This window comes from Anolis sagrei, chromosome Y (assembly GCF_037176765.1).
Source record: "Anolis sagrei isolate rAnoSag1 chromosome Y, rAnoSag1.mat, whole genome shotgun sequence".
NCBI lineage: Eukaryota > Metazoa > Chordata > Lepidosauria > Squamata > Dactyloidae > Anolis > Anolis sagrei.
In genome coordinates this window covers 81,461,090-81,476,384 of record NC_090035.1, presented here as the reverse complement: position 1 = coordinate 81,476,384, position 15,295 = coordinate 81,461,090, and the positions used below count along the sequence as shown (strand labels likewise).

The 15,295-nt window shown below is 44.0% G+C and overlaps 1 protein-coding gene across 1 annotated transcript; it reads left to right on the top strand.

Annotated features, from left to right (window-relative positions):
- The first annotated feature begins 2,319 nt into the window (after positions 1 to 2,319).
- LOC132780653 (apolipoprotein E) lies at positions 2,320 to 12,381 on the top strand. Its single transcript, XM_067461599.1, has 4 exons — positions 2,320 to 2,432; positions 5,538 to 5,593; positions 6,244 to 6,394; positions 11,579 to 12,381. The coding sequence occupies exons 2-4, from the start codon at positions 5,551 to 5,553 to the stop codon at positions 12,207 to 12,209; spliced, it is 825 nt and encodes a 274-aa protein (XP_067317700.1). The 5' UTR covers positions 2,320 to 2,432; positions 5,538 to 5,550; the 3' UTR covers positions 12,210 to 12,381.
- The last annotated feature ends 2,914 nt before the right edge of the window (positions 12,382 to 15,295 follow it).

Below are 15,295 nucleotides of genomic sequence, written 5' to 3'. Positions count from 1 at the left end.
TTCTTTTCTTTTTTTGTATTTTTAGGGGTGCTGAACACTCATTGGACTGTTAGGTGTCTTGTGTCCAAATTTTGTGTCAATTCGTCCAGTGGTTTCTGAGTTATGTTAATCCCACAAACGAACATTACATTTTATTTATATAGATTAATAGTTGTTGTAATAATAGTATTGTGCTGAACCCTGGCTTGCCCACCCAGGTCCCTCTTGCAATCTGCAAAATCTTGCAAGTGATGCAACGTATCATTGTTTAGTGTTAGGACATGAAAAGCAAGCTGTGCCGACTTGTCCTTCCTTTTGCAGAAGTCTGCCTGCGTGGGAGGGATGGGGCTCTGCTTCTGAGTCAGGACCAAGGAAGGGGCTTCCGGGGCTTCTTTTATCTCTCCTCCTGAAATCACATGCGGATTGCACCATCCTCACCCATGCAAAGCATTTTGCTGCCTCGGGGAAACGTCCCATGCAGGCCCCTTGCATGTCCGGACCACAGCCAGGAATGCAAAAACAACAGCCCTGGCTTGTGACCCAGCAGCATCTGAACTCGCCACCCATGGCAGCAGATAGGTCAGAACTACGTCTCCCTTCGGTCTCCAGATTCCAAGCCTGCAAAATCTTCGATCTGGCCCTTTCCTTGCAGAGCCCCAAACACACTATTGTTTCCAAGTTCTCCATTTTGAGGGATTGCATTTCTAGACATTTGGAGATTGTCTATATAACGGCGCTGGATAGATAGATAGATGGATGGATGGAAGATGGAGAGATAGGAAAATGAATGAATGGATAGATGGATGGATGGATGGATAGCTAGATTGCTAGATAGATAGATAGAGAGAGAGAGAGAGAGAGAGGAATATGAATAGATGGATGGATGGATAGCTAGCTAGCTAGCTAGATGAATGGATGGATGGAGAGACAGACAAGACAGACAGGCAGGCAGGCAGGCAGGCAGGAAATGAATGGATGGATAGATAGGTGGATGGATGGATAGCTGGATAGATAGATAGATGGATGGATGGATGGATGGATGGAGAGAGAGACAGGCAGACAGGCAGACAGACAGATAGGAAAATGAATGGATGGATAGATAGGTGGATGGATGGATAGCTGGATAGATAGATAGATAGAGAGAGAGAGAGAGAGAGAGAGAGAGAGATGGAGAGACAGACAGACAGACAGATAGGAAAATGAATGGATGGATAGATGGGTGGATGAATGGATAGCTGGATAGATAGATAGATAGATAGATAGAGAGAGAGAGAGAGAGAGAGAGAGAGAGATGGAGAGACAGACAGACAGACAGATAGGAAAATGAATGGATGGATAGATGGGTGGATGAATGGATAGCTGGATAGATAGATAGATAGATAGATGGATGGATGGATGGATGGATGGATGGATGGATGGATGGAGAGAGAGAGAGACAGGGAGACAGGCAGACAGACTGATAGGAAAATGAATGGATGGATAGATAGGTGGATGGATGGATAGCTGGATAGATAGATAGATAGATAGATAGATAGATAGATAGATAGATAGATGGATGGATGGATGGATGGATGGATGGATGGATGGATGGAGAGAGAGACAGGGAGACAGGCAGATAGACAGATAGGAAAATAAATGGATGGATAGATAGGTGGATGGATAGCTGGATAGATAGATAGATAGATAGATAGATAGATAGATGATAGATGGATGGATGGAGAGAGAGACAGACAGACAGACAGACAGACAGACAGATAGGAAAATGAATGGATGGATAGATAGGTGGATGGATGGATAGCTGGATAGATAGATAGATAGATAGATAGATAGATAGATAGATGATAGATGGATGGATGGATGGAGAGAGAGAGACAGACAGACAGACAGATAGGAAAATGGATGGATGGATAGATAGGTGGATGGATGGATAGCTGGATAGATAGATAGATAGATAGATAGATAGATAGATAGATAGAGAGAGAAAGGCATATAGGAAAATGAATGGATGGATAGATAGGTGGATGGATGGATATAGATAGAGAGGGAGAGACATGTAGGAAAATGAATGGATGGATAGATAGATAGACGATAAACACATAGAATCATAGATCTAGTTGGCTATATGGTGGGTGGATGGATGGATGTGTGTCTCTTTTGTCAACCTACGGTGATCTCAGGGTTAAGACTTTTGCAGCAGCCGCAGCCAAACAGGAGGAGGAGGGTATGATGCTGGAGAGGGACCTTTGTCCCCGGGGCCACCACTCTGGCACTTTTTCCTTGGCTCCAGCTGCTGACTTTGCCCTTCCCACATCCCTCCCTCCCTCCCTCCTTCTTTCCTTCCTTCCCCCTTTCCCTCCTTCCAGCCCAGCTGGGCCAGCAGCAGCTATTTAAATCTGGGCTCTTGCTCTGGCCGGACAGAGTGTCCCTGGGTCCAGCAGCAAGGAGAGAGAAAGGTAAAAGGGGGGAAAGAAAGGAAGGAGGGATGGAGGGATGGAGAAGGGGAAGGCAAGCTTGTTCCAAACCGGTTTGCTTTCCTTTAAAAAAGTTGGGCACCGAAGAAACCATAAAGCGTTGCTGAGATTATTTGCTTCATTTTTCAGTTTTCAATTGAATTGAATTGAATCAATTGCCTGGCATTTTTTAAACTCCAGCATTGGATGGAGTTTTAAAAAATATAATGTTAAAATATAATAAAATATATAATATTAAAATATAATAAGATATATAATATTATAATATAATAAAATATTAATAGCATTAAAATATAAAATAATAAAATATAAATAATAGTAATTATATTTAATAGTATCTAATACTATTATTAATAATAATAGCATCAAAATGTAAGGGATGAGTAATACTATTAAAATATAATATAACAAAATATAAGTAATAGTAATAATATTTAATAATATTTAATATTATAAATACTAATACGATTAAAATGTAATGGGTAAGTAATCGTATCAAAATATAATAATATGATATTATATATATAATAGTATTAAAATATAATAAAATATAAGTAATACTAATAGTATTAAAATATAATAAAATATAAGTAATAGTAATAGTATTGAATAGTATTTCATACTATTGATACTAATAGTATTAAAATGTAAATGATAACATAATATTAAAATTAATAATAATATACTATAAATAATAGTATGAAAAATAATATAATATAAGTAACAGTATTAAAATATAATAATATAATATAAATTATATTATTAAAATATGAGTAATAGTCTTTGATAGCATTTAATAGTATTAGTAGTAATCATATTAAAATATTCTACTATTATAATAAAAGGTTTTCTCTGACTGGACTTAATGTCAGGGAAAACCTTTCCCTTTCCCTTTAATAGTTATAGTATTTAAAAGTATTTAAAAGTATTAATAGTAATATTATTAAATTATATTAAATAAATTATAATAGAATTAAATATAAGCAATAGTACTTAATAGTATTAATAGTAATATAATATAATATAAATAATACTATTAAATTATAATAGAATAAAATATAAGTAATAGTATTGGATAGTATTTAATAGTACTAATAGTAATATTATTATTAAGGTAATATAAATAATACTATTTAATTATAATAGAATAAAATATAAGTAATAGTATTGGATAGTATTTAATAGTATTAATAGTAATATTAATATAATATAATATAAATAGTACTATTAAATTGTAATAGAATAAAATATAAGTAATAGTATTGGATAGTATTTAATAGTATTAATAGTAATATTATTAATATAATATAATATAAATAATAGTATTTAATAGTATTAATAGTAATATTATTATTAATATAATATAAATAATACTATTAAATTATAATAGAATAAAATATAAGTAATAGTATTGGATAGTATTTAATAGTATTAATAGTAATATTATTAATATAATATAATATAAATAATAGTATTTAATAGTATTAATAGTAATATTAATATAATATAATATAAATTGTAATAGAATAAAATATAAGTAATAGTATTGGATCGTATTTAATAGTATTAATAGTAATATTAATATAATATAAATAGTACTATTAAATTATAATAGAATAAAATATAAATAATAGTACTGGATCGTATTTAATAGTATTAATATTAATATAATATAAATAGTGCTATTAAATTATAATAGAATAAAATATAAGTAATAGTATTGGATAGTATTTAATAGTATTAATAGTAAAATTAATATAATATAATATAAATAATAGTATTTAATAGTATTAATAGTAATATTATTAATATAATATAATATAAATAGTACTATTAAATTATAATAGAATAAAATATAAGTAATAGTACTTGATAGTATTTAATAGTATTAATAGTAATAGTATTAAAATATAATAGATTAGTAATAGTATTAAAATATAATATAATAAAATATTTATTTATGTCCTTTACGTCACTTTTATTCTGCCCATAGCAGCCTGAAGGCAACTCAGTAATAGTATAAGTAATAGTATTAAAATATATCAACCACAACACTTCCTGGGTTGTTGTAGGTTTTTTCGGGCTATATGGCCATGTTCTAGAGGCATTCTCTCCTGACGTTTCGCCTGCATCTATGGCAAGCATCCTCAGAGGTTGCGAGGTCTGTTGGAACTAGGAAAATGGGTTTATATATCTGTGGAATGACCGGGGTGGGACAAAGAACTCTTGTCTGTTGGAGCTAGGTGGGAATGTTTTCAAATGACCACCTTGATTAGCATTTGATAGCCTGGAAGTGCCTGGAGCAATCTTTTGTTGAGAGGGGATTAGATGTTCGTGATTGTTTCCTCTCTGTTGTTTTTCTGTTGTAGTTTTAGAGGTTTTTTTCATTTTTATGGTCTCTTCCTTTCTGTTGAAATTGTCCACATGCTTCTTGTGGATTTCAATGGCTTCTCTGTGTAGTCTGACCTGGTGGTTGTGAGAGTGGTCCAGCACTTCTGTGAAGAAATGTCCAGGTGACTGGATTACAAATGACCGGCGTTTGCCAAATGACCAGGCGATAGCTTCAGGCTCTTAAGCCTGGTCTGAGTTATTGTTTTTGTCTCTTGAATTTACATTTTTGTCTGCCCCCGAGAGGCCAGATCCTTTGTCTTACTGTCCTGCGATATGAGGTTCATTGATGAAGCAGAGATGGGTAGTTAGTGAGGTCTGTTGGAACTAGGAAAATGGGTTTATATATCTGTGGAATGACCGGGGTGGGACAAAGAACTCTTGTCTGCTGGAGCTAAGTGTGAATGTTTTCAACTGACCACCTTGATTAGCATTTGATAGCCTGGAAGTGCCTGGAACAATCTTTTGTTGAGGGGTGATTAGATGTCCCTGCTTTACCCTTCTTTGCCAATGAGTTCTGGTGCTTCCCCAAACTACAAATCCCATTCTTCCATTGCATTGAGCCACGGTGCTTAAAGTGGTGCAAAACTGCATTAACTCCACAGTGTAGATGCACCCATATCTGTCTACAGTTGATGTTTTCCTTTTGTCCCAGCCTTGTTACTTAATCTATTTTTCCCATTGCTTTCCCAAATGCAGCTGAACAGCCACCATGAGGTCCTTTGTCCTGTTTTTTGCAGTCGTGCTGCTGACCGGTGAGTATATTGCAATAAATTGATATAAAAACACACCAATTCAAAATGACACTGATTGTGATGGAGCGAGTGGCGCCACCTAAGTTGTTGTAAGTTGCAGGATTTGAACTGTCGTATCATGCCTGATTTTGCCTTTTTACCCTGTAAATGTATAGTTGGATTGATTGGTTATTTATAGCTGTCAATCAATGTTGTTTGCACCAGTCGAATTGCTCCTCCTGCTCAATTGTTTGACCCCCACCTCTTCCTAGAGAGCAGGACAGTGTTTCCTTTTCCATTCTACCATCAAACTTTCTATCAGATGGACGTGAGAGAGAGACTTGGCTCTAAAAGCCCTTGATTAAGTTACCTCTCAGCACCAATTCTGAGGTTCTTACCCTTGAGACTTATGCTTCATGTTCAGAGCAACCTGGATGACGTTGAGAAGTCTCAAGCGCCTTCAAACCAGTTCTTTGGCACCAGAGGAAGGCTTTGTGCCTTCAAAATATAGGCCATTGGAATTGGGGTTGTGATTTTGAAGACACAAAGCCTTGCCTCTTTCACTAAGAGGCCAGGCGCGATGGCACACTGATAACCCAGGAACAGAAATTGTGTTGCATAATGTATTCCAGTCTTGAGTATTGTTGCTTTTCATTCTCTTTCCAACCCAGGCTCCTGGGCCAATCCGCTTGTCCAAGAGGAGGCGAAAACCAAATGGGAGGAAACCGTAGAGTCCTTTTGGGACTATGTCTCCCAAGTGGGAAACGCGGCCGACGACGTCACGGCTCAAATCAAGAGTTCGCAGATTAGCAAAGAACTGGAGTGAGTCCCTTTGCTTTTCCCTTCTTGCAAGGGGTCAAGTTCTGAGTTTGAAAGATACATTTGCATTTACGCTCCCCCAAAACACAGGGTCAGGTTGGATGACCTTTGGGGGATCCTCCCAACACTACGCTTCCCTTTTAAGTTTCTCAAATCAGGCTTTGGGACATGCCTTCCTTGCAGAGCATAGTAGGGTCAGGTTGGATGGCCTTTGGGGGGGGTCAGATGGGGGTCAGATTGGATGGACTTTGGGGGGGTCAGATAGGGGTAGGGTTGAATGGACTTGGGGGGATGAGATTGGGGTCAGGTTGAATGGCCTTTGGGGGGTCAGATTGGGGTCAGATTAGATGGCCTTTGGGGGTCAGATTGGGGTCAGATTGAATGGCCTTTGGGGGGTCAGATTGGGGTCAGGTTGGATAGCCTTTGGGGGGTCAGATTGGGGCCAGGTTGGATGGCCTTTGGGGGGTCAGATTGGGGTCAGATTAGATGGCCTTTGGGGGTCAGGTTGGATGGCCTTTGGGGGGTCAGATTGGGGTCAGGTTGCATGGCCTTTGGGGAGGGAGGGTCAGATTGGGGTCACGTTGGATGGCCTTTGGGGGGGTCAGATTGGGGTCAGGTTGGATGGCCTTTGGGGGGTCAGATTGGGGTCCGTTTGGATGGCCTTTGGGGGGTCAGATTGGGGTCAGGTTGGATGGTCTTGGGGGGTCAGATTGGGGTCAGATTGGATGGCCTTTGGGGGTCAGACTGGGGTCAGATTGGATGGCCTTTGGGGGGTCAGATTTGGGTCAGATGGGATGGCCTTTGGGGGTCAGATTGGGGTCAGGTTGGATGGTCTTGGGGGGGGTCAGATTGGGGGGTCAGATTGGGGGATCAGATTGGGGTCAGGTTGGATGGCCTTTTGGGGGGTCAGGTTGGGTGGTCTTTGGGGGGGTCAGATTGGGGTCAGGTTGGATGGCCTTTGGGGGGTCACATTGGGGTCAGGTTGGATGGCCTTTGGGGGGCCAGATTGCGCTTCGGTTGGATGGGCTTGGGGGGGGTCAGATTGGGGTCAGGTTGGATGGCCTTTGGGGGGTCAGATTGGGGTTAGATCGGATGGACTTTGGGGGTGTCTGATTGGGGTCAGATTGGATGGACTTTGAGGGGTCACTTTGGGGGGGTCAGATTGGAGTCAGATGAGATGGCCTTTGTGGGGGGTGAGACTGGGGTCAGATTGGATAGCCTTTGGGGGGGTCAGGTTGGATGGCCTTTGGGGGGGTCAGATTGGGGTCAGATTGGATGGCCTTTGGGGGGTCACTTTGGGGGGGTCAGATTGGGGTCAGATGAGATGGCCTTTGTGGGGGTGAGCCTTTGGGGGGGGGTCAGGTTGGATGGCCTTTGGGGGGTCAGATTGGGGTCAGATTGGATGGCCTTGGGGGGGGGGGTCAGATTGGGATCAGGTTGGATGGCCTTTGGGGAGTCAGATTGGAGTCAGATTGGGGTCAGATTGGATAGCCTTTGGGGGGTCATATTGGGGTCAGGTTGGATGGACTTTGGGGGGTCAGATTGCATGGCCTTTGGGGGTCAGATTGGGGTCAGATTGGATGGACTTTGGGGGTTCAGATTGGGGTCAGGTTGGGTGGCCTTTGGGGGGTCAGATTGGATGGACTTTGGGGGACCCTTCCAACCTTAAATATAGGAAATAAATAAATAAATAAATTTTGGTTGTGCCTTCCTTACATGGCATAATAGGGTCAGGATGGATGGCCTTTGGGGGGGGGGTCAGATTGGAGTCAGTTTGGATGGACTTGGGGGGGTCAGATTGGATGGACTTTGGAGGACCCTTCCAACCTTAAATATAGGAAATAAATAAATAAATAAATAAATAACTACATTTTCATTGTGCCTTGCTTACATGGCATAATAGGGTCGGGTTGGATGGTCTTTGGGGGACACTTCCCGAATTCGAACCTGCAACCTTTCAATCAGTGAGTTCAGCAGCTCAGTGCTTTAACCCACTGTGACACCGAGGGCTCTATATATTATTATTATTATTATTATTATTATTATTATTATTATTACTACTACTACTATTATTATTATCATATAATATTATTATTATTTACTAGCTTATTTGGAAAAGGCATGGTTTATTTTGGGGTGTTAGGTAAAATCATGTAGTTAATTAGTCACACTACTTATTAGACAGAAACCAGTCTTTGATTTAGTTTTTTTTCTACCGTGCTCTGCCTTGATGCAGGGTGAACTACAACTTCCATCCTGTTAAGTCAGTCAACCCCACAATCCCCTGGTCCTGGCCTATCATTCATGGGGGTCAAAGTGGACTGTGGAAGTGGGTGAAGGTACTGCAAATCCCATTGTCTGTTATCCATCTTCCAACAACCCTAACCAGGACAGAAAGTGCATCACAGGGAGAATGTGTGCCAGATTTGGTCCAGGTGCATCACTCATTGGGTCACAGTGGTTTCTGAAAGTGAGTGAAGATACTGCAACTCCCATCGTTCCCGGTCCATCCTCTCCCAAAACTCACCAGGATGTAAATTACATCATGAAGAATCTGTGTGGAGAGTTTGGTCCAGGTCCGTCACTTATGGGGGTCGCAGTGGTCTCAGGAAGTGAGTGAAGGTACTGCAATTCCCATCATCCCTGGTCCATCCTCTCCCAAAACTCACCAGGATGTAAATGACATCATGGAGAGTCTGTGTGGCAAGTTTGGTCCAGGTCTGTCATTTATGGGGTCACAGTGGTTTCTGAAAGTGAGTGAAGATACTGCAACTCCCAGTGGGTGGGATCATGTGACTTCCACACCATGTAATCCAAGGCTTAGTCCTACCAGGTACCCTAGATGTGGAAGGGACCCCCAAAGACCATCCAGTCTGACCTTGTTTTGCTATGCAATCCAAGGCTTAGTCTCCTAGCATTTCAGATCAGGGACCCTAGAGGTGGAAGGGCACCCCAAAGGCCATCCAGTATGACCCTGTTTTGTCATGTATTCCAAGACTTACTTCTAGCATTTGAAATCGGGGACCCTAGAGGTGGAAGGGCACCCCAAAGACTATCCAGTCTGACGCTGTTTTGCTATGCAATCCAAGGCTTAGTCCTAGCATTTCAGATCAGGGACCCTAGAGGTGGAAGGGCACCCCAAAGACTATCCAGTCTGACCCTGTTTTGCTATGCAATCCAAGGCTTAGTCCTGGCATTTCAGATCAGGGACCGTGGAGGTGGAAGGGACCCCCAAAGGCCATCCAATCTGACCCTATTTTGCATGCAATCCAAGGCTTAGTCCTAGCATTTCAGGGACCCTAGAGGTGGAAGGGCACCCCAAAGGCCATCCAGTCTGACCCTGTTTTGTCATGTATTCCAAGACTTACTTCTAGCATTTGAAATCGGGGACCCTAGAGGTGGAAGGGCACCCCAAAGACTATCCAGTCTGGCCCTGTTTTGCCATGTGATCCGAGGCTTAGTCCTAGCATTTCAGATCAGGGACCCTAGAGGTGGAAGGGTACCCCAAAGACTATCCAGTCTGACCCTGTTTTGCCATGCAATCCAAGGCTTAGTACTAGCATTTCAGATCAGGGACCCTAGAGGTGGAAGGGCACCCCAAAGTCCATCCAGTATGACCCTGTTTTGTCATGTATTCCAAGACTTACTTCTAGCATTTGAAATCGGGGACCCTAGAGGTGGAAGGGTACCCCAAAGACTATCCAGTCTGACCCTGTTTTGCTATGCAATCCAAGGCTTAGTCCTAGCATTTCAGATCAGGGACCCTAGAGGTGGAAGGGCACCCCAAAGACTATCCAGTCTGACCCTGTTTTGCTATGCAATCCAAGGCTTAGTTCTGGCATTTCAGATCAGGGACCGTGGAGGTGGAAGGGACCCCCAAAGGCCATCCAGTCTGACCCTATTTTGCATGCAATCCAAGGCTTAGTCCTAGCATTTCAGGGACCCTAGAGGTGGAAGGGCACCCCAAAGGCCATCCAGTCTGACCCTGTTTTGTCATGTATTCCAAGACTTACTTCTAGTATTTGAAATCGGGGACCCTAGAGGTGGAAGGGCACCCCCAAAGGCCATCCAGTCTGACCCTGTTTTGCCATGCAATCCAAGGCTTAGTCCTAGCATTTCAGATCAGGGACCCTCGAGGTGGAAGGGCACCCCAAAGGCCATCTAGTCTAACCCTCTTTTGCCATGCAATCCAAGGCTTAGTCCTAGCATTTCATTTCAGGGACCCTCTAGGTGGAAGGGCAACCCAAAGGCCATCCAGTCTGACCCTGTTTTGCCATGTAATCCAAGGCTTAGTCCTAACATTTCAGATCAGGGACCCTCGAGGTGGAAGGGCACCCCAAAGGCCATCTAGTCTAACCCTCTTTTGCCATGCAATCCAAGGCTTAGTCCTAGCATTTCATTTCAGGGACCCTCTAGGTGGAAGGGCAACCCAAAGGCCATCCAGTCTGACCCTGTTTTGCCATGTAATTCAAGGCTTCGTCTTAGCATTTCAGATCAGAGACCCTAGAAGTGGAGGAGGTCCCCAAAGACCATCCGGTCTGACCCTGTTTTGCCACGCAATCCAAGGCTTAGTCCTAGCATTTCAGATTGGGGACCCTTGAGGTGGAAGGGACCCCCAAAGGCCATCCAGTCTGACCCTGTTTTGCCATGCAATCCAAGGCTTAGTCCTAGCATTTCAGATCAGGGACCCTAGAGGTGGAAGGGCACCCCAAAGGTCATCTAGCCCAACACTATTTTGCATGCAATCCACACCTTAGTCCTAGCATTACATTTCAGGGAACATAGAGGTGGAAGGGCACCCCAAAGGCCATCTAGTCTGACCCTGTTTTGCCATGCATTCCAAGACTTAGTCCTAGAATTTCATTTCAGGGAACCTAGAGGTGGAAATGACCTCCAAAGTCCCTCCAGTCTGACCCTGTTTTGCCATATAATCCAAGGCTTTGTCTTAGCATTTCCGATCAGGGGCCCTCGAGGTGGAAGGGCACTCCCAAAGGCCATCCAGTCTGACCCTGTTTTGCCATGTAATCCAAGGCTTTGTCCTAGCATTTAATTTCAGGGACCCTAGAGGTGGAAGGGCACCCCAAAGACCATCTAGTCTGACCCTGTTTTGCCATAGTCTTAGCATTTCTGATCAGGGACCCTAGAGACCATCCATCCTGACCCTTTTCCTCCTTTGCTTCCCCGCAGCGGCCTCATCACGGACACCATGGCGGAGCTGGACCTCTACACGGAGGACCTTCGCTCCAAGTTTGGCCCGTACGCGCAGGACGCCCAGCAGCGCCTGACCAGCGAGGTGTCGGCCTTGTCGGAGAAGCTGCGCTCGGACATGGAGGAGACCAAGGGCAAGATCGTGCAGTACACCAGCGACGCCCGGCTGATGCTGGACCACAACCTGGAGGTGGTGCGCTCCCAGCTGGGGCTCTTCCTGCGCAAGCTGAAGAAGCGCCTGGCCAAGGACACGGAGGAGCTGCGCCGCAAGATGGCCGAGTACGCCCGGGAGGTCCGCGCCAGCACCGACGAGAAGGTGGACGCCGTGCGCCAGGGACTGGAGCCCTACCTTTCCAACATCCGGGAGCGCGGGCAGCAGCGTTTGCAGGCTCTGGGCCAGGCCGTGGGAGAGCAGGGCAAGATGGTGCACCAGCAGCTCAGCGGGCGCGCACTCGAGCTCCACGACCAGTTGCGCCAGAAAGCCCAGGAGGTCCAAGGCTCCTTCGACCAGGCCGCCCAAGCCCTCCGGCAGTGGTTCGCCCCCTTCCTGGAGGACGTCTCCTCCCAGTTCCAGGCTCTGGTCGAGAAGGTCAAGGCCCTCCAGGCCTGAACACAGGTGCGCATCATGCGCAAGCCATGCGCAAGCCATGCGCAAGTCATGCGCCAGCATGCGCATGGGAAGCAAAGGCCTGACCCTCCGGGGACTCTTTGGCACTAACCCAGGCACGGGCAAACTTGGGCCCTCCAGGTGTTTTGGACTTCAACTCCCATCATTCCTAACAGCCTACGGCTGTTAGGAATGATGGGAGTTGAAGTCCAAAACACCTGGAGGGCCCAAGTTTGCCCCTGCCTGCACTAACCTCACACTCACTCACTCTCTCCTCCTGCCTGGCACCCTTCTCACATGCAAACCCACAACAGCAGACTCTCAGTTAACCGGAGCTCTCAGTTAACCGGAATTATCACTTCACTGGGACTCTCAGTTAGCCAGAACACTCTCAGTTAGCCAGAACTCTCTTGGACAACCAGAAAGCTTAGTTAACCAGAAGTCTCACCTAAACAGAACTGCCAGTAAACCGGGACTCTCAGTTAACCAGAATTCTCAGTTAGTCAGAGCTCTCATTTAACAGGGACTCTCAGTTAACCAGAATTCTCAGTTAGCCAGAGCTCTCATTTAACTGGGACTCTCAGTTAAGCAGAACAGTATGGTAACCCGTACACTTTCAGTTGGCCAGAATTCTCTTGGGTAACCTGAAATCTCAGTTAACTAGAACTGGCAGTGAACCAGGACTCTCAGTTAACCAGAATTCTCAGTTAGCCAGAGCTCTCATTTAACAGGGACTCTCAGTTAACCAGGATTCTCAGGTAGCCAGAGCTCTCATTTAACTGGGACTCTCAGTTAACCAGAGCAGTATGGTAACCCGTACACTTTCAGTTGGCCAGAATTCTCTTGGGTAACTAGAAATCTCAGCTAACCAGAATTCTCAGTTAGCCAGAACTCTCTTGGGTAACCTGAAATCTTAGTAACCAGAACTGGCAGTGAACCAGGACTCTCAGTTAACCAGAACATGCTGGTAGGCAGAAATCTCAGTTAACCAGAAGTCTCTGTTAACCAGAACTGCCAATAAAACAGGACTCTCGGTTAACCTAATTCTCAGTTAGCCAGAGCTCCGTTAACTGGGACTCTCAGTTAAGCAGAACATGCTGGTAACCAGAAGACTTTCAGTTAGCCAGAACTCTCTTGGGTAATCAGAAATCTCAGTTAACCAAAAATCTCAGTTAACCAGAACTGCCAGTAAAACAGGACTCTCAGTTAACCAGAATTCTCAGTTAGCCAGAACTCCATTAACTGGGATTCTTAGTTAACCAGAACACTCTGGTCATGAGAACACTTTCAGTTAGCCAGAACTGTCTTGGGTAACCAGAAATCTCAGTTAACCAGAGCTCCCAGTTAACCAGAATTCTCAGTTAGACAGAACTCTCTAACCAGAAATCTTAGTTAATCACAACTGTCAGTATTATATTCAGTAATCCAGAACTCTCAGTTATCCAGAGCTCTTGGTTAACTGGGACTCTCAGTTAACTTAGACTTTCAATTAAACAGAACCCTCTCTGGTAACCAGAAGTCTCAGTTAAGCAGAACGTTTTGTTAACTGGAATTCTCAGTTTAACCAGAACACTCTCAGTTAACTAGAACTCTCTCTGGTAACTAGAAGTCTCAGTTAACTGGAACTCTCAGTTAACTGGAACTGTTGGTCAATTGGAACTCTCAATTAACTGGGACTCTCAGTTAACCAAAACTTCCTGATAACCAGAAGTTTCCATTAACTGGCGCTCCCAATTAACCAGAATTCTCAGTTAACTTGGACTCCCAGTTAACCAGGGCTCCCTCTGATAACCAGAATTCTCAGTTAACCAGAACTGCCAGTTAAGTGGAACTCTCAGTTAACCAGAGCTCCCAGTTAACCGGAGTTCTGAGTTCATCAGCAAAAGCCAAGACCTGCTTCAATGCTCCATGCCATGTACTAACTACTAACACGATACAGTAGACTCTCAGTTAACCGGAACTCTCAAGCAACCGGCAACAAAATAATAATTGAAGAAATAATAAATAAAAATCAAAATACAGTCTGTGGTTAGTAATATTGTCGACTCTCAGTTAACCGGAACTCTCAAGCAACGAGTGGGGGGGGGGGGGGGAATAGTCAAAGACATCATACTTTCAGTGCCGGTTAAGTGAGAGTCTACCGTTTCCCCACGTCTTCTCCTTGGCCAAAGTGCGGCCATTTTGGCGAATTAGTCTCCTGCGCATTCCTCTTTTGGGTCCTTGTTCGTAACCTTCGTGCAAGATCTCTCTCTTAACACCTTGTGCAAACCTTGCATCGCCCCGCTCCTTGGTTTTGGATCTGTAACAATAAAATATACTTTGGTTTCTATATCTCTCTTGCGTGCATTGTTTCTCATCCGATATTTATTTTATTTATTTATTTATCGTGTCATCCGCAACCAGAACATTGTATTACATTTCTAACAGGACAAAACAAACAAACAGATTAAAAAACACACACACAAATTTTCCAAACTTGGTAGTGGATTAGATGTCCTTTGACCAGTCTCTGGCCCCTTGGGGTGCCTCTGGGGTTGCTGCAAGAAGGTCCTCCCTTGTGCATGTGGCATTGCTCAGGTTGCATTGCAGCAGGTGGTCAGTGGTTTGCTCTTCTCCACACTCGCATGTCAAGGACTCCACTTTGTGGCCCCATTTCTGAAGGTTGGCTCTGCATCTCGTGGTGCCAGAGCGCAGTCTGTTCAGCGCCCTCCAAGTCGCCCAGTCTTCTGTGTGCCCAGGGGGGAGTCTCTCATCTGGTATCACCCATGGATTGAGGTTCTGGGTTTGAGCCTGCCACTTTTGGACTCTCACTTGCTGAGGTGTTCCAGCGAGTGTCTCTGTAGATCTTAGAAAACTATTTCTAGAATTAAGTCGTTGACGTGCTGGCTGATACCCAAACAAGGGATGAGCTGGAGATGTCTCTGCCTTGGTCCTTTCACTATTGGCTGCTACTTCCCGGCGGATGTCAGGTGGTGTAATACCGGCTAAGCAGTGTAAGTTCTCCACTGGTGTAGGGTGCAGACACCCCGTGATAATGCGGCATGTCTCATTAAGAGCCACATCCACTGTTTTAGCGTGGTGAGATGTAT